The sequence below is a fragment of the Hyperoodon ampullatus genome (genome assembly GCF_949752795.1).
Source record: "Hyperoodon ampullatus genome assembly, chromosome: 1".
NCBI lineage: Eukaryota > Metazoa > Chordata > Mammalia > Artiodactyla > Ziphiidae > Hyperoodon > Hyperoodon ampullatus.
In genome coordinates, this window is record NC_136914.1 from 183,358,568 (window position 1) to 183,378,149 (window position 19,582).

The window sequence follows — 19,582 nt, forward strand, 5'->3', positions numbered from 1 at the left end:
CAAAAACAACTGAATAGTATCTAGTTTATCTTGACTCGTCAAAAGCCAAGGAAAATGACTCCAAATCATTTGCCTGATTTTTTAATTAACGATTGATGTTGCTTCCAGTGTTTTCAACTTTTCTAGAAATTGTTCTTGCCAAAGAAGTAGTCTTTAAACAAGTTTATTTTCTTTGGATACATTTTCTCAACTGCTGTCATCAAAAATGGCTTAATTAATTCACAATTGGTAAACATTTCCTTGTTTGGCTAGTAAATAAGCCACTCGGAAACTTCTTTTGGTTGCACTCTCATTTTCATTTATTTTTGTGAAGAAATTATACTGTGATGAGATGTTCCATTTTAAATTTCCTGCTTTTTCTGACCATTGCTTTCCTGCAGGTTGGGAATGTTGTGATGAGTCCTTAGTCTGATAATGTCCAAATATGTAGTTTTTCTTTAGCATAGCTATAGTGTCATTGTATAATAAACATCATATTTTGCTATTTAGTTGATAGCAAAATTATCCACTCTCTACTGCGTCTTAAAACTGCATCATTTGAAGTCTACTCTTCTCTTCATTTTGACATGTTGGGTACATACTGGTAATAAAATGTCATTGTACAGTGATACACATGGTAATCAAAGTGTTGTTGATTATGACTGTGCCACTGTGATTTATAGTGTGCTAAACCACAGTACAAAGCAATGAGAGAGCCACATACAATTTCTTTTGCATCTATTCAACTCTGCCATTGTAGTGTAAGAGCAGTATGCAGTGCATGCAATATGTAATCAAGTGAGTGTGGCTGTGTTCCAGCAAAACTTTATTGGACACAAATGTGAATTTCACATATTTTCACATTATGAAATATTATTATTTTGATTTTTTCAACTATCTAAAAGTGTAAAAACCATTCTTAGCTTGTGGGCCAATCAAAAATAAGTGGTAGGGGCTTCCCTGGTGGCACAGTGGTTAAGAACCCGCCTGCCAATGCAGGGGACACGGGTTCGAGCCCTGGTCTGGGAAGATTCCACATGCTGTGGAGCAACTAAGCCCATGCGCCACAACTACTGAGCCTGCGCTCTAGAGCCCACGAGCCACAACTACTGAGTCCGTGAGCCACAACTACTGAAGCGCGTACGCCCAGAGCCCATGCTCTGCAACAAGAGAAGCCACCGCAATGAGAAGCCCACGCACCACAATGAAGAGTAGCCCCCGCTCGCTACAACTAGAGAAAGCCTGTGCGCAGCAACAAAGACCCTACGCAGCCAAAAATAAATAAATAAAATAAATAAATTTATTAAGAAAAAAAAAGTGGTGGACTGAATTTGACCTTGGTCATAGTTTGCTGACTCTTGCTCTAAGAAGAAACAGAATTATTTGATTCATTCTGATACAAAATCTAATATCAGTCATCATTTTTAGTCTCAAATCTTTTTAGTTAATTGTGCTACCTTCTTTTTTAAGTGGGAAGAAATAAAAGGAGGCATTGCAACACTTAATTAAATGGTAACTTATCTGTGAAAGTCATGTAAGGAGTTTTCTTCAGGGTGAATAATATTCTTGTTGGAATAAATATTACATTTGCCCATCTCTTATTCTTTTTTTTTTTTTTTTTTTTTTTTTTTGCGGTACGCGGGCCTCTCACTGTTGTGGCCTCTCCCGTTGCGGAGCACAGGCTCCAGATGCGCAGGCTCAGCGGCCATGGCTCACGGGCCCAGCCGCTCCGCGGCACGTGGGATCTTCCCGGACCGGGCACGAACCCGTGTCCCCTGCATCGGCAGGCGGACTCTCAACCACTGCGCCACCAGGGAAGCCCCCCATCTCTTATTCTTTAATCCTATTATTAGGTTAAAAGATGTAGAAAAAGTTAAATATAGCATTCAAGAAAATATTTAGAATATTTAAAAATAAAGAAAGATATTCTTGGATTAAGTTTATAAATTACTGTGTTATCCTGGTCTAGTTACATTTTTCCATTTAGAAAAAAATTGGGATTGGCTTCTAACTGATCTCATGAATCTATGCTTTGTGAGAGGAAACAGAATAATGTGGTATTTTGAAAAAATTAGGTGAATTTTTTCTAAACATATATATTTTTAATGTTTATTTATTTATTTACTTATTTGGTTGCACTGAGTCTTAGTTGCGGCATGCGAACTCTTAGTTGTGGCATGCATGTGGGATTTAGTTCCCTGACCAGTGATTGAACCTGGGCCCCCTGCATTGGGAGCGCAGTCTTAACCACTGTGCCACCAGGGAAGTCCCCAAATTAGGTGAATTTAAAAATGTTTTTTTATCCTCTAAAATGCAGCCCATGAAATATTTATCATGATTGTACTTTTTAACGTACAAACACACACACACACACACACACACACACTGGTCTCTATGGGAAAATAGTAAAGGACCAGTTTTTTATGACAGGAAGGTTGAGTCAGAAACCTCTTTTAGTATTCGATATGGATAAATTTAAAATGCCACAGGACATAACAGAGAAGTAGTTGAAGTTAAAGTATTATAAGGTGACCAAGAATAGAATATACTTGAGTCATTCCTTCCAACTCCATGGGTGAACTGGCAGAAATCTTCACCTCAACTTTCCTTTTCAGGTATAGTTAAGTTCAGGATGAGAGCCTTCACATACTATAAATTCTGTTAATTAATTTGGATACATGAGTATGACGCAGTAAGGTCTATTGTTTGGTGCCTGGGGAAGCAACAGGAAGTAGTATAAAGAATAGACTTTGGAACCAGACAGAGGATTTGAATCTTAGGTGCACCATTTACTAGCTCTCTGGTCTTGAACAAAATCATTTAACCTCTCTCAACTGCAGGTTCCTCATTTATAAAATGGGATATAATATCATCTTATGTAGTTTTTGTGAGGATTAGAAATAATATGCGGAAAGTGCCTGGCAGAGTAGGCATTCAGTAAATGGTAGCAGTGTCAATTTAGTGTTGTGTCCATTGTGTCAATTTTCATATTATACTAGGCATCTATAATAGATCGAAATGTTAGTCACGAGTCAAACACTAGGGACTGAATTGGCTATGGAGACCAATTTCCGCCATTCTTCCTCCTGATACCTGTGGCTGCTGTGCAATGTAATTAACCCATGATTTCAGAATGTCACCAGTTTCACCATGTAAAGTTTAGGAATGGGGCTATCCACTCTCTACCTTACCTTTGTGTGGTGGTAGTATGTCCTTCAGAAGTGTTATGGAATATGCCCTTTAAGGTTATCTTAAATTGTTTCCATTTCTTACAACCATATAGAACAGGAAATCATATTAATTCTTATACTACTTTAGCATAGATACAGTAAATTGGGCACGGTGACTAGTGCACATGCTTCTTATGCTCAATTTAAAATTTCAGTCATTCTTCAAATATGCTGAGCTTGTGTACCATTTTAATTTTCCCATTACTGAAAAAGCTGAATGAAATTTTAGTTATGTTTGTGTTCAGTTCAGCAAACATTTGTTAAATGTGTGCCAAGCATTGTGCCAGGTGCTAAGACTAGGAAGATGAACAAAGCCTAATATATATATTTTTAAATTTATTTTTGGCTGTGTTAGGTCTTCGTTGCTGCCTGCGGGCTTTCTCTAGTTGCGGTGAGCAGGGGCTACTCTTCACTGTGGTGCGCAGGCTTCTCATTGCGGTGGCTTCTCTTGTTGTGGAGCATGGGTTCTAGGAGCACGGGCTTCAGTAGTTGTGGCATGCAGGCTCAGTAGTTGTGGCGCACAGGCTTATCTGCTCTGCAGCATGTGGGATCTTCCCAGATCAGGGATCAAACCTGTGTCCCCTGCATTGGCAGGCGGATTCTTAACCACTGAGCCATCAGGGAAGTCCCAAGCCTAATATTAATATCTGCTTTCAACTTGCTTACATATGGGGGAGTAAGGGGGAAAGATAGACATATAAGAATAAATATGAGGATAGTGTGATAGTGCTATTATATTATGGCATTATATTGTGGCATTATGTAGTCAAAGAGAAGGGGCTCCAAATAATAAATATGTTAAGTTATGAATAAATGTTATTGTGATTGATCAGTAGTTGGAATGTTTTACATGTTTAATAATTTGTGTCATGACTTGACCAAGGTGTCTTTTTTCATTTTAAAATCTGTGCTATTCTGTCTGGTTACATTTCCAAACATAAAAGATCTTCACTTATGGTATACTGACTTCAGAAAAGCTCAGCTGTACTAGATTTTCAGTAATGCTAGATCATGATATTTATCCCCATTTACTTTTTTTCTCATAGGAAATATATTTTTGAAATACATTTGCCTTGAATTTACATTGACAAGATGGATTTATCGTTTTATCATTAGCAACATCTATAGTTTATATTGCATTTAAAATATTTTTAGTTATTGGGCAGGTATAAGGTGCATTTCAATAGTAATTATTATTTTCTTTGCAGTGGTGGTTCTGTGTATAATTTGCATACTGATGAAGATGAGAAAATTGAGCCTTCTCCTTCTGGGAAACAGATAGTTGAAAATTCAATAACTATGAATAAGATGAAACTGCTGAAGGCTAAGATGGAGAACATGAATCTCAGCAAAAAGGTGAAGCTTGGCCAGGTCTTTCTCTAGTATATCCTTGCAGGGCTCACAGCATTGAGTCTGTTGGTAATTGTGGAAAAAAGAAGATTTATAAACTATTATTCATTTCAAGTTTCTGGCCTCAGTTATTTATTGAGATATTAAATGTGGTGAATTGATTTTTTTAGGCCAGCAATGTATTTAATGTGATAGTACTGCAAAATAATTCATGATTTAAAAAAATTTCATAGTTCTAGAGCTAAGAAGGATAATAAAAGATAGCCTAACCTTAATTTTGCAACAGTTACTTTTTAAAATGCTGTTAATATTTACTTATTATGGATATCTCCACTACCTGGATGTTGATAAGGAATGTTTAGCTTTACTAGCTTTACTTTTCAAAGTAATTGAATGAATTCTGTCCAATAGTGAATGAGAGTTGCAGTTTTCATGCATTCTTACCGGTATTTGATATGGTCCTTCTTTTTTTATTTTTGTCGTTCTGGTTGGTGTGTAGTGGCATTACATTATGGTTTTTTTTAAATAAATAAATAAATAAATATTTTAATTTTTGGCTGCGTTGGGTCTTCGTTGTTGCACGTGGGTTTTCTCTAGTTGTGGCGAGTGGGGGCTACTCATCGTTGAGGTGTGCGGGCTTCTTGTTGCGTGGCTTCTCTTGTTGCGGGGCACGGGCTCTAGAGCGCAGGCTCAGTAGTTGTGGCACACGGGCTTAGTTGCTCTGCAGCACGTGGGATATTCCTGGACCAGGGCTCCAACCAGTGTCCCCTGCGTTGGTAGGCAGGTTCTTAACCACTGCGCCACCAGGGAAGCCCTACATTATGGTTTTAATTTGCATTTCTCTGATCAGTGAAGTTGAGCACCTTTCAGTTATTTATTGGGTATTTGGATATCCTTTTTTGTAAAATGCCTTTTCAGATCTTTGGCCCATTTTTAAAATTGGGTTGTATGTGTTTTGCTTATTGACTTTTTTGGAGATCTTTAATATTCTGGATATAAGTTTTTTGTCATATATATGTATCACCACTCTATTACTTTGCTTTTCACTCCATTAATAACTTTTTCTTTATTGAAATGTAATATGTACATAAAATAAAATTCACAAGTCTTTAATAGAGCCTGATGAATTTTTACATTTCTATACAGTCATGTAGGTATAACTCAAATTAAAATAGGTATAACTCAAAATTAAAATTTCTCTCCAGATTTCCTTGTAACCTTTCCCATCAATACCTGCCTCTTCCTACTCCCAGAAATAACTACTGTTCTTACATGTGTCACCATGCATAAGTTTTTACTGTTCTTGAACTTTGTATAAATTATATCATATATAATACACCTTTTTTTGGTCTGGTTTCTTTTGCTCAGCATAATACTTTTGCAGTTCATCCATGTTGTTCCATGTATCATTTCATTCTCTTTTACTGCTGTGTACTAATCCATTGTATGACTATACAGGCATACCTTGGAGATATTGCAGATTCAGTTCCAGACCACCACAGTAAAGCGAATATCACAATAAAGTGAGTCACATGAATTTTTTTGGTTTCCCAGTGCATATAAAATTTATGTTTACACTATACTGTAGTCTGTTAAGTGTGCAATAGCATTATGTCTAAAAAACAATGTACATACCTTAATTAAAAATACTTTATTGCTAAAAAATGTTAACCATAATCTGAGCCTTCCGTGAGTTGTAGTAGTAACATCAAAGATCACTGATCACGGATCACCATAGCAAATATAATAATAATGAAAAAGTCTGAAGTGTTGCAAGAATTACCAAAATGTGATCCAGAGACCCAAAGTGAGCAAATGCTGTTGGAAAAATGGCATCAATATAGACTTGCTCAACACAGGGTTGCAGCAAACTTTCAATTTGTAAAAAATGCGGTTATCTGCAAAGTGCAATAAAATGAGGTATGCCTGTACTTCGTTTCTTCCTTCTTCTTTTGACATTTAGCTTGTTTCTAGTTTTTGGCTTTCATCAACAAAGCTGCTTTGAACATTCTTATACATGACTTTGGTGGACCCATGCACTCTTTTCTTTGGGGCATATAGCTAGGAATAGACTTGTAGAGTCATAGGGTAGGTATATGTGTAGCTTTAGTTGTTTTGCTAAACAGTTTTGTGAAGTGTCTGAACCAGTTTACACTCCCATCAGAAACAGGAGAGTTCCCATTTGTGTCACATCCTTACCAACACTTGACATTGTGAGTCTTTTTTATTTTATCCATTCTGGTGGATGTGTAGTGGTTTAAATTTACATTTCTCTGATGGAGAATAATGTTAAGCTTTTCATATGCTTATTCGCCATTAAGATACTGTCTTTTGTACCAACAGTCTTTATATCATGTGAATCACACTGTCTAAATACATCCGTTTTTTTTTTAAGATACTGACTTTTGTCCAGTGCTTGTTCAAATATTTTGCTCATTTTTTAAATTGGGTTGTCTGCCTTTTGCTTACTGATTTGAAGGAATTTTTATATAGTATGGATACAAGTTCTTTGACAGATACATGATTTATAGATATTCTAACAGCTGCTATTTCACTTTCTTATTTTTTTAATGAATAAATATTCTTTATTTTAATATATTTTAACTTAATAGTTTTCCTTTTATGATTACTAGTTTTTATAAACTTTTAATGAAGTTTTTTCCTACCACAGGGTTTTGAAGACATGCTCCTGTGTTTTTTTATCCAAAAGCTGTATGATTTTTCCTTTCTCATTTAGATTTACAATCCATCTTAAAAAAAAAAAAAAAACCTCACAACTTTAAAAAACATATATAATGTAAAGTAGGATGAAGACAAGTTTTTTCCAGATGGAGTACAGTTGACCTAACTCTATTAAAAATAAAATCCTTTCCCCACAATCTTAAATGTTTATGTACCTAATAACAGAACATCAAAATGCATGAAGCAAAAGCTACGAAGAGAAATAGATAAATTCATAGTTATATTAGATTTCTAATATAACTCGCATTGTCAAAAATTGATAGGAAAGATAGACAGAAAATCAGAAAGGATATAAGAAGACTCGATCAACTGTAAACCTATTTGTCCCTATTGACGTTTAAAGAAAGCTCCACCTAACAACAGCAGAATACACATTTCTTTTTAAGTGCACCCAGAGCATTTACTAAGATAAACTGTATTGTATGCTATCAAACAAGTCCCAATAAATTTTAAAAGAGTCAAATCATACAAAAAATGCTCTCTTCATAGCATGAGTGTGTTTTGTGTTTGGTAATTGCAATCATTGTTGCTTTTGTTGTCATCATCCATTTACAATGCTTGGTGTCAGTTTATCTCTTCTAAAAATAAAATACAGTGTGTGTGTGTGAAAAAAATGCTCTCTTATTACAATGGATAAAATTAAGAGTCAACAAAGATATCTGGAAAATCTAATATTTTGGAAATAACACACTTCTAAGTAACTGATGGGTCAAAGAAGAAATCCAAAGGGAAATTAAAAAGTATTTTACACTGAATAAAATTATTCTGATAATGTGGTGAATTTATTTTTTTTAAATATGAAATCAGTCTTAGAATGAACCACTCTTGGTTGTGGTGAATTTTCCTTTTTATATCTTTAGATTAAATTTCCTAATATTTTATTTAGGATTTTTGTTCATCAGAGAAATTGGTCTTTAATTTTCCTTTCTTTTCCAACATACAGCAAGGTTGAAAGAATTTTACAGTGAACACCTGTTTAGCCACCACCCAGATTCTATAATTAACATTACAAAATTTTTAATTATAGTAAAATAAATATAACAAAATTTACCATCTTAATAATTTTTAAGTGTACATACAGTTCAGTAGTGTTAAGTACATTCACACTGTTGAGCAACCAATCTCCAGACTTTTTCATCTTGCAAATGGAAACTCTATACTCATTAAACAACTCCCTATTTCTCTACTCCCCAAGCCCCTGGCAACCACAATTCTAATCTCTGTTTTCTATGAATTTGACTTTGTTGAACCTCATATGAGTGAAATCCTACAGTATTTGTCTTTTTGTGACTTATTTCACTTAGCAATGTCCTCAAGGTTCATCCATGTTGTAGCTTATGTCACAATTTCAATACTTTTTAAGGTTGAGTAAATATGTATATACAACATTTTACTTAACCATGCATCTGTCAATGGAGACATGTGTTGCTTACACCTTTTAGCTATTGTGAATAAAGCTGTTATGAACAAGGGTATGCAAATATCTCTTTGAGACCTCACTTTAAATTCTTTCAGAAATTTACCCAGAATTTTAAGATCATATGGTAATTCTATTTTTAATTTTGGGGGGAACTGCCATACTGTTTTCCATAGCTTCCAATTTCTTCATATCCTCACCAATACTTGTTTTTTTTTTAATAGTAGTCATCCTAATGGACATGAGGTCGTAGTTGTAGTTTTGATTTACAGTTTCCTAATAATTAGTGATGTTGAGCATCTTTTCATGTTCTAGTTGGCCATTTGTATATCTTCTTTAGAGAAATATCCATTCAAGTGTTTTGCCCATTTTTGAATCAGGTTATTGTTTTTGTTGTTGAGGTTTAAGAATTCTTTATATATTCTGGATATTAGCCCTTTATGATATATATGATTTGAAAATATTTTCTCTTATTCTGTGTGTTGCCTCTTTACTCTGATGGTAGTATCCTTTGATACACAGAAGCTTTAAATTTTGATGTAGTCCAGTTTATTTGTTTTCTCTTCTGTTGCCCCTGCTTTTGATGTCATATCCAAGAAACCATTGCCAAATCCAATGTCATAAAGCTTTTCTTCCTGTTTTCTTCTAAGAATTTTATAGTTTTAGGTCTCTGATACATTTTTAAGTTAATTTTTGTATATGGTGCAAGGTAAGGGTCCAACTTCGTTCTTTTGTATGAAGATATCCAATTTTCCCAACTCCATTTGTTGAAGAAATTGTTCTTTCCCCATTGAGTGGTCTTGGCATCTTGTTGAAAGTCATTTGACCATATATGTGAGGGTTTATTTCTGGGCTCTCTGTTGTAGTCCATTGGTCAATATGTTTGTCTTTATGTCAGTACCACACCATTTTGATTAGTGTGGTACTGACATAAAGACAGTACCACACCAACTTTGTAATAAGCTTTGCAATAAGTTTTAGCTTTGCAATAAGTTTTGAAATCAAGAAGTGTGAGACCTGCAACTTTGTTCTTATGTGTCAATATTATTTTGAGTATTTGGGGTCCCTTGAGATCACTTACGAATTTTAGGATGGATTATTCTATTTCTGCAAAAATGCTATTGGAATTTTCACAAGGATTACATTAAATCTTTATATCAGTGTGACTCATGGCTTAGTTAGAAGCGAACCTCTAGTTTACAAATGTGGAATATTAGGTACCTTTTTTAAAGATATAAATTTGTTTATTTATTTATTTTTGGCTGTGTTCGGTCTTCATTGCTGCCCGCAGGCTTTCTCTAGTTGTGGCGAGCTGGGGTTACTCTTCGCTGTGCCACGCGGGCTTCTCATTCCAGTGGCTTCTCTTGTTGCAGAGCACAGGCTCTAGACGTGCGGGCTTCAGTAGTTGTGGCACGTGGGCTCGGTAGTTGTGGCTCTTGGGCTCTAGAGCACAGGCTCTGTGGTTGTGGCACATGGGCTTAGTTGTTCCGTGGCATGTGGGATCTTCCCAGAACAGGTCTTGAACCTGTGTCCCCTGCATTGGCAGGCAGATTCTTAACCACTGCGCCACCAGGGAAGTCCCATTATGTACCTTTTTATTACTGATTTGTAGTTTAATATCACTGTGGTCAGGGAACATACTCTAAATGATTTCAAGCCTTTGAAATTAGTTGAGGTTTGATTTGTGACTAAGCATATTAATAAATGCCACTTACACACTTGGAAAGACTGTGTAACCTGTCCATATATATAGTGTTCTGTATATATCAATTAGATAAGTTATTTGTGTTGTTCTGGTCTTCTAATTTTTGTGTGTGTCTGTTTTCCATCAGTTATTGAGAGAAGTGTATTAAAAATCTCCCTTTCTGGTAGTGGATTTGTGTGTTTCTCCTTTTAAGATGTTTATTTTTGCTTTATGTATTTTGAAACTCTGTCAAACTAGATCAAATGATCTAGTACAGATTTTATGATATCCAAGGAATTGTGATATCTTTCTTGTAGTTTATATTATTATAAAAATTATTATCATTATAAAAACGTTTTTCTTTATGTCTTGTAATGCACTTGTCTTATTAGTATAAGCTACTTTGTTATTAGTATAGCTGAGCTAGCTTTATTTTGGTTTATGTTTCTATTATATATCTTTCCACTCTGTTACTTTCACTCAAGTTCCTATATTTAAGAATTGTCTCTTGTAGTCAGTACATGGTTAGTTTTATTAGTTTTTGATCTAAACTGACAAGCTTAAGATTTTCATCTATTACATTTAGTGTAATTACCGATACATGTGGATTTTTATCATCTTACTATTTATTTTCTATTTAACCACCTGTTTTATGTTTCTTTTTCTCTCCTTTTTTGTCCTTTTTTAGATAGTCTATTTTTTGTTATTCAGTTTTTATCCTCTACTACTTTGTTAGCTATTTACTATTATACTAGCTTTGTCAAGTGGTTACTCTAGAGATTATTTGTACATTCTTGACTACTTATAGTCTAATAAAAATGATTTTTACCACTTTGCTTTTAATGCCAGAATCTTAGAACACTAACTCCATTTATACATCCAAACACCTTTTGTGTCGTTGTCATGCATTTTAATTTTACATATATTTTGAGCCCCTCAAATTGTTTTATATTGCTAATATTATTTATATTTATCCACATATTTACCTTTTCTGTTGCTCTTTTTCTTTCCTGCGATTACTTGCTTCCTTTAAAGATTATTTACCTCCCATCTGAATCTTTTAGTGTTTCTTTTAATTTAGGGCTCCTGGCAATTAAGTCTCTTAGATTTTTTCTGAACACTTCTTTTACCTTTTTTACTTTGAAAAATGTTCAGTCCTTCAGAAATGTTATACCCGTGAACAATCATGAAAATTTTACCTAGATTCACCAGTTAGCATTTTTCCACATTTGTTTTCTTTCCCTATTTCTTTTACCTGATCCATTTGGGAGTTAGTTGCAGATATCGTAACATTTCCCCCTAAATATTTAATTCAGTATATAACTCCTAAGAACAGAGCCTTCTCCTACATAACCACAATATAGTTATCACACACATAATTTATCATTGATACACATTACTTCATCCATATTCACATTTCTCCATGTCTCAATAATGTATTTAATAGCATTTTGTTTTATTTTGATTTTTCTTTCTGTTTTCAATCTGGGATCCAATCAAGAATCATGCATTGTTGTATTTAGTTGTAATCCTTTCTTAGTCTGCTTTTATACAGAACTGTTTCTTAGCCTTTTTTGGACATTCATGTCAGATATTTTTGAAGTGTAGGCCAATTTTGTAGAATATTCTCAGTTTGAGTTTGTCTTATTGCTTCATCATGATTAGATGCAGGTCAAACATTTTTGGCAGGATATTATGTAGATGACATATTCTTTTCAGTTCAGCTCATCAGGGAGAACTTAATGTCAATTTGTAGTATTTTCATTAATTTTTAAAAGAAATTTTGCATTTTTAGTTGATAGTTCCCTTTTTATCCAAGAGTAGTTTGAGTTTGAAAAACTCCTGGTGAGAGAGGCTTTTTAATTTTTTTAAATTTCTCTTTTTATTGCATAGAAATCAGAGAATGTTATTTCCATATCTGCTTAATAGAATTTGAGTATTTGTGATCTAATATCACTCTTTATGACTCTCCTGTGTATACTTAAGAAAATGGCTCATTCTCTGTTATCAGGGTAAAAATTTGATATCTGTCTGTAAGATTTGATGTTATTAAATCGTCCTCTATTTCCTTATTTTTTTGTCAGCTTGCTCTCTCTTAGAATGAGAATAGTGATACGTGAAAGTCTGTAATTATTAGTGGGTTTCTGTGTGTTTTTCTTTTCATCTCCCATAGTTTTTGCTTTAAGAAGGTGGTTGTGTGATTTAGTGCATAAATATTAATAACTGTTGTATTTTCATTATACTGCTAATTCTAGATGTTATAAAATGTTTCATCTCTGACCTTCAGCTTGAATTTTCCTTGCCTGATATCAGGCCCATAACCCATGATATCTTATTGTTTTAATTTGCTTTGTGTACTCTTTCTCATGTCTTTTTTTAATTAACTTCTGATTTACTTTGTTTTAGGAAGATGTTTTATATACAGCATAGAGTTGTTTTTTGCTTTGTGAACCAATTTGAAATTTTAAAAAATATATCACTTAATCACATTCACATTTATTGGTATGACTTTTATATTTGGTCTTTTTTTAAATTAATTAATTAATTTATTTACTTATGGCTGTGTCGGGTCTTCGTTGCTGTGTGTGGGCTTTCTCTAGTTGCAGCAAGTGGGTGCTACTCTTTGTTGCGGTGCGTGGGCTTCTCATTGTGGTGGCTTCTCTTGTGGAGCACGGGCTCTAGGTGTGTGGGCTTCAGTAGTTGTGGCACATGGGCTCAGTAGTTGTGGCACGTGGGCTCTAGAGCACAGGCTCAGTAGTTGTGGCTCACGGGCTTAGCTGCTCTGAGTCATGTGGGATCTTCCCGGGCCGGGGCTCAAACCCATGTCCCCTGCATTGGCAGGCAGATTCTTAACCACTGAGCCACCAGGGAAGTCCCTATATTTTGTCCTTAATATCTTATTATTTTGTTATATTTACAGTTTCTTTATGGTCTGTTTTGTGTGTGTAGGGGTATGTGAGTGTGTTGAGTGTGTGCTTTTTGGTACTTCAGAAGGCTTTTATTTTTTGTTCTATTGTTTAACTTTATAGTAATATCTTTTATCATGTCCTTATTCTGCCTTTTCCATACTTAATTGTCTTCTCTTTTTAAAAGATATCTTTTGACTCCTACTTATTAAGTTATAATCAATGAACTTATTTTACTTTCTCTCATCTTTCTTCTTCCATTTTTAATATTTGCATTATTTCTGCTTTTTAAGATAGTATAACATTTGCAAATCATATTTCTAATCTTGTCCCCACTCTTAGTTTTAGGTCTTTAATTAAATATATTACATGCTTACTATCAGTCTTTTTACTGAAGTTTACCCACGCTTCTTCTTCTTCTTCTTCTTATTTTTTTGGCGGTACGCGGGCCTCTCACTGTTGTGGCCTCTCCCGTTGCGGAGCACAGGCTCCGGAAGCGCAGGCTCAGCGGCCATGGCTCACGAGCCTAGCCGCTCCGTGGCATGTGGGATCTTCCCAGACCAGGGCACGAACCCGTGTCCCCTGCATCGGCAGGCGGACTCTCAACCACTGCGCCACCAGGGAAGCCCATAGCTAAGATTTATTATAGCAAAAAGAGGGTACAAAGCAAAATCAGCAAAGGGAAAAGGTGCATGGGTGAAGTCCAGAGGAAACCAGGCACAGGCTTTCCCAGTGAAGTATCATAAGATATGCCTAATTACTCTGTCAGTGAGTTGTCAGCGCATGTGGAATGTTGTCTACCAGGGAAGCTCATTAAAGATTCTTTGCCCAGGGGTTTTATTAGGAGCTTTCCATGGAAGCACCCTCTGCCTAGCATGTACCAAAATTCCAGACTCCCAGAAGGAAAGTTGATGTTCAGCATAAACCATATTGCTTGCACAAGCAGTTTAGGCCCAGTGAGCCATGCTTCTGCGTTATGGTAGCACTTGAAATACAAGTTCCTAGAAGCCAGCCAAGGGCCAGCCTTGCAAGCAAATCTTTTCAAGGATAGCAGTTTAGGTCTGTTAACTCTTTTTTGCAATAGCTACCTAGCCAAATACTTTACTCATCTTACTAGGAAAAGTTGTTGGGGATCTAAAATAGGTCAACAATGTCATACCTAATATAATCAGTTTTCTTCTCTGCAAAACTCTGACTAACAATTAATAGTGATGAAAAATAAAATTATTTTTCTATAGCATTCTCAGAAAATTATACTCAATGAAGGAAGATAGCACAATTCTTCTCAGTCATAAGCTTAAGATTTTAATCTTTTTAAACATTTTAGATTGAGGTAATCCAAATGTCAGTATGTTAACAGAAGTAACCTTTTCTTCCTTCGTTAATTTTTGTTAATGGGCAGAGAAAATGACCATGTAAAGAATTATATATTCCCTCTTTTCTTTTAGCCTAAGAAAGCTGTCAAGGTAAAACCTCATCCACCTGTAGTTCCTCGACCTTCCAGTAGTTCCACCGCAGCTGCTCGCCACAGATTGTTAAGGGTTCTCCCCAACATTGGGCAGTCTTGTTTACCTTCTCCTGGGAACACATATCTGCCTGACTCGGCCAGCAATGCCATTTCAAGTTTGGCAGCTCTGCCCGCTGCTGATAGATCCATATCATCTATCGCTAGTGATTTTCTTAAGGAAGACGATAACTGGGAGAGTAACACACAGTCTCATTCCAATAGTGGCTTCAAACTACCACCTCAGATACCCGCTATGGAGTTTGAAAATGACAAAGAGCTTGCTGATTCTATTCTCCATCTTGGATCATCCCTACCTAGGCAGACAAAAAACTTTTCAGGAAATTTGTCATCTAATAATGAGGATGACACTGTTGTATCTCCAACTTCAGAAGAGTGTGTAACTGAAGAATCGCTTCTACCTGAAGTGGGTTCGTTTGCTTCCTTTACCGAAGGAATTGCTGATGAACAGAGCAGTGGCTTAGAAGGCACACGGAAGGTAAATCCAGAATTCTCACTCACTAATGGTGATAAAGGGTTGAAAGCCACAGAGCAGCATCTTAAACATGTTGCAAGAGTGTTGAGTGGTGAATCAGTAGAAACTGCAGTTTTCGACCACCGTGAATTAAGTCCTCACAAGAATAGACTCTTATCACCTCTTCACTGTTCTGCACCAATGTCACTACATAACTCTCTGGTGAAACCACAGAGACAGTCCAAATGTTTTGAGCCTGGGAACCTCCAGTCTTCTGCTTCACAAAATGTGCTTCGGTCACTGGACGTTCGAAATATAACTGATTCTTCTTTCTCTAGGACTCCTTGCTTTCGAGCTGTTAAAGTCGATTCACCTGAGAAAAGATCTGATATTATTTCTAAAGTTGAGGCTCGGGATATCACAGAAATGGCTAACAAGGCATCCAAAGAGCCTGTTGGTTGTGTAAATAATATAGGTTTTCTTGCTTCGCTGGCCCGGAGCGCAAGCAGAGACAGCTTGCAGAGCACACGTGGGGCAGGCAGGCTTCGAACCTCTGGAATTGGGCTGTTTACAAACCTCCAGCATTTTCAGGAAGAAAGCCTTAGGAAAAGTTCTCCCCAGTTAGAACCTACAGAATTTTTTTTAGTAAGTATTTGCCTTTCAATATGTTCTACTAGTTATCCATGTAGTGATTCAACATATAGTTTGTTTTTTGTTTACACATTAAATAAAGAGGCCTAAGGTTGAATTCTTTTCATAACTTTCTCTTAAAATGTTTATCTAGTTTGTAGAAAATTTTTTTGACAGTTGAATTTTAAATAATGTTTTGGTCCTAAACTGAGAACTGTAATTTGAAAGTAGCTTTGTGTAAACAGTTTATCATGTGTTTTTAAATACTAAATATTTTTATTAATGTTTTTCCTCAATAAGAACTTTTATTTGAGCCATCGAATTTTACTTTCTTATAGATAAAGAGTAAGTACAATATTGATGGATGGGACAATCAGGTTCCAAGTTAATTTAATTAAAAACAGATTAAATAATTTTAAATGAAAGCTCAGCAGCATTTTTATAATAAAATGTAATTATTTCATGTTTGGTGATCTTTCCTTCTATTTTCCATTAACTCACCTCTATAGATGTTTTGTGTTTTAATTGTAGTCTGCCCGTGGTATTGGAATGAATGGAAATAATACAGCAGCAGGGAAAAGAGTAGGTAAGCAACAGATAATTTTGAAAACAATATAAGGCTAATAATCATAGCATTATACATACTATGAATTTGAATTTTCAAAGAGAAATGAGAACATTCTCTGTGGTATGTACAGAGTAAACTTTCCCTAAACTTTGTTCCACTTAAGAAAATGATCATGAGAACTGACTGTAGGACATATTTGAAGAATCAAAGAAAAATTGAAATTGAGGTCTCTGTTGTCTGGGAAAAGATATGGTCTATGTGAAAAGCTAAGATGCATGAAAAATTAACATGTAGTTCACAACCCTCCTAGTCCCTTGCCACTCTAGAGCCATGCTGGGTGCTGGATGGGTTTTGAGGAAATACCCTAGAAAGGTGTTTCTTAAAGTCATGGTCCAATATCAAGGACAGTAGTAAGAGCTCCATTTGATGAACTGTTTTTTTCTGGATGAAAGAAAGGGACAGTCTCTTTGACTAGCCCTTTCCAAGGCATAGTAGCAGAAATGACTATATTCTTAGCACTCACTTCTACCAATAACACCTTAAAGGTGCACTGGCCAGCCATTATTTCCTAAGAAGCCATTACTATCATCATTTTTTGTGTTTTAATACCCAGACTAGAGATGGGAACTCTAACAAAGATGTACCACCTTTGTAGCCCCAAAGTTCTAAAGAATACATTATATATTATGGTTGCCATGTTACTTTCATATCTTTAAAGAGATACCTAGGGTTTGTTTCCACTACTGTATCAAGGTCCAAGGTTCTAAAGTCTTAATATATCCACTTTTTAATTTTTTATTGTGATAAAACCCACATAACAAAATTTAATATCTTAACCATTTTTAAGTGTACAGTTGAATGACATTAAGTAATTAACATTTTTGGCCAACGAACACCACCATACATCTCCAGATCTCTTTTCATCTTGAAAAACAGAAACTCTGTACCCATTGAACATTAACTCCTCATTCCTCCCTCTCCCCAGGCCTTGGCTACCACTGTTCTATTTTCTGTCTCTATAATTTTAACCACTCTAAGTACCTCGTATAAGTGAAATCATTCAGTGTTTGTCTTTTCATGCCTGGCTTACTTAGCATAGTGTTCTCAAGGTTCATCTATGTTTTAGCATGTGTCAAAATTCCCATACTTTTTAAAGCTGAATAATATTCCATTGTATGTATATACAACATTCTGCTTACCTCTGCATCTATGGATGGAGACTTGTGTTGCTTCCACATTTTACCTGTTGTGAATAATGTCATTACAGACACGAGTATACAAATATCTCTTTGAGACTCTGATTGCAATTCTTTTGGGTATATATCCAGAAGTGGAATTGCTGATTCATATGGTAATTCTATTTTTAATTTTTTGAGGAACTGCCATACTGTTTTCCATAGTAAGTGTACCATGTCACATTCCCACCAGCAGTGTACAAGGTTTCCAATTTTTCTACATTCTCACCAATACTTGGTATTTTCTGTTTTGTTTTGTTTTGTTTGATAGTGGGCATCCTAACAGGTGTGAGGTAGTATCTTATTGTGGTTTTGATTTGCATTTCCCTGATGATTAGTGAAGTTGAGTATCTCTTAATGTGCTTAACCATTTGCATATCTTCTTCAGAGAAATATGTGTTCAAATCGCTTGCCCATTTTTGAATTTGATTGTTTTTTGTTGTTGAGTTTTAGGTGACTCTATATATTGGATGTTAATTCCTTATATATGATTCGCAAATATTTTATCCCATTCTGTAGGTTGCCTTTTTACTTTGTTGATAATGTCTTGATGCACAATAGTTTTTAATTTTCATGAAGTTCAATTTGTCTATTTTTTCCTTTGTTGCCTGTGTCTGGTGTTGTGTTCAATAAATTGTTGCCATATCCAGTGACAGGAAGCTTTTCCCGTATATTTTATTTTAGGAGTTTTATAGTTTTAGGTCTTACATTAGGTCTTTCATACATTTGAATTAATGTTTATATATGGTGTAATGTAAGGGTCCAATGTTATTCTTTTCCATGTGGATATCCAGTTTTTGAGGCACCATTTGTTTAAAAGACTGTCCTTTTCCCCATCAAATGGTCTTGGCACCCTTGTCAAAATCATTTGATTATATATGTGAGGGTTTATTTCTGGGTTCTTTATTGTATTCCATTGATCTGTATGTCTGTATTTATGCCAGTACCACACTGTTTTGATTATTATAATGTATCTACTTTTAATGTTATAATTATTTTTCTTTGACGCCTATTTAAATCTGTCCAGTCCTAACCCACAGCTCAGCCTCTTGGAAGTTTGTGTTGTACTTGTCCCATCTCTCTCAACTCTAATTCAGCCTACAGTGCTTTCTTCTCTTCTCGCTGCTCATCTGAAACTGCCATTGCTGAGGTCACCAAAGATCTACATAATTTCAAATCCAGTGGATACTTCTGTATCCTTATCTTACTTGATTGTTATGGCCTTCTTCTTGAAATAGTTTTTTTTTTTCTTTTCCTTTCTTTCTCCCTTTTTATCTTTTTTTATTCTGGGCTATTACATTTTTGTAGATTTTTGGTTTTGTTTGTTTTTGTTTTTTTTAAGCCTCAGTTTTCTTTTTAACTTGTTTTACCAGTCCCTCTGCTTGTCCCCGGGTGTATACTCTTTTGATTGATTTCATTTAGGTCAAGTCATCAGCTGCTACCTGCAGTGATGATTCTCCAAACTAGAGCTATGTAACTTGATGCTGTTTTATTTCATTAATAACTGTATCATTCTGAATTACCTAGAAGAGTCTGTGAAAGTTTTGGCATAAGTTTTGTTTAATTGACTTAATCAAGTTCCTCCATCGGCCTCTTTGCTTTTCACTGTAGGGTCTCCCTTGGAAATCTTATCCATCGTCATAGCTTTGGTTATCATTTTTAGGCAGATGATTACCAAACTTGCATCTTGAACACCATTTAATACTTTGTTTGCTGGCTTATTCTGTTGGGTGAATTTTTATAGATTATTGTGTTAGATCAAATATTAGACCATATTTCCTAAATATTGGTCTAATTAGACCAATTAGACCAATATTTAGGAAATGCCAATCAAGTGAGTTAATCCAAATATCTTTACTCTC

The 19,582-nt window shown here is 35.2% G+C and overlaps 1 protein-coding gene across 1 annotated transcript in view; it reads left to right on the forward strand.

The window, feature by feature from the left end:
• ZFAND4 (zinc finger AN1-type containing 4) overlaps window positions 1–19,582 on the forward strand; it is a gene marked incomplete at both ends in the record, with an annotated part of 51,855 nt that overhangs the window by 28,347 nt on the left and 3,926 nt on the right. Inside the window, 3 exon segments of the mRNA XM_079709063.1 lie at window positions 4,418–4,565; window positions 14,757–15,932; window positions 16,449–16,503. Coding sequence (XP_079565189.1) covers window positions 4,418–4,565; window positions 14,757–15,932; window positions 16,449–16,503 — 1,379 coding nt within the window.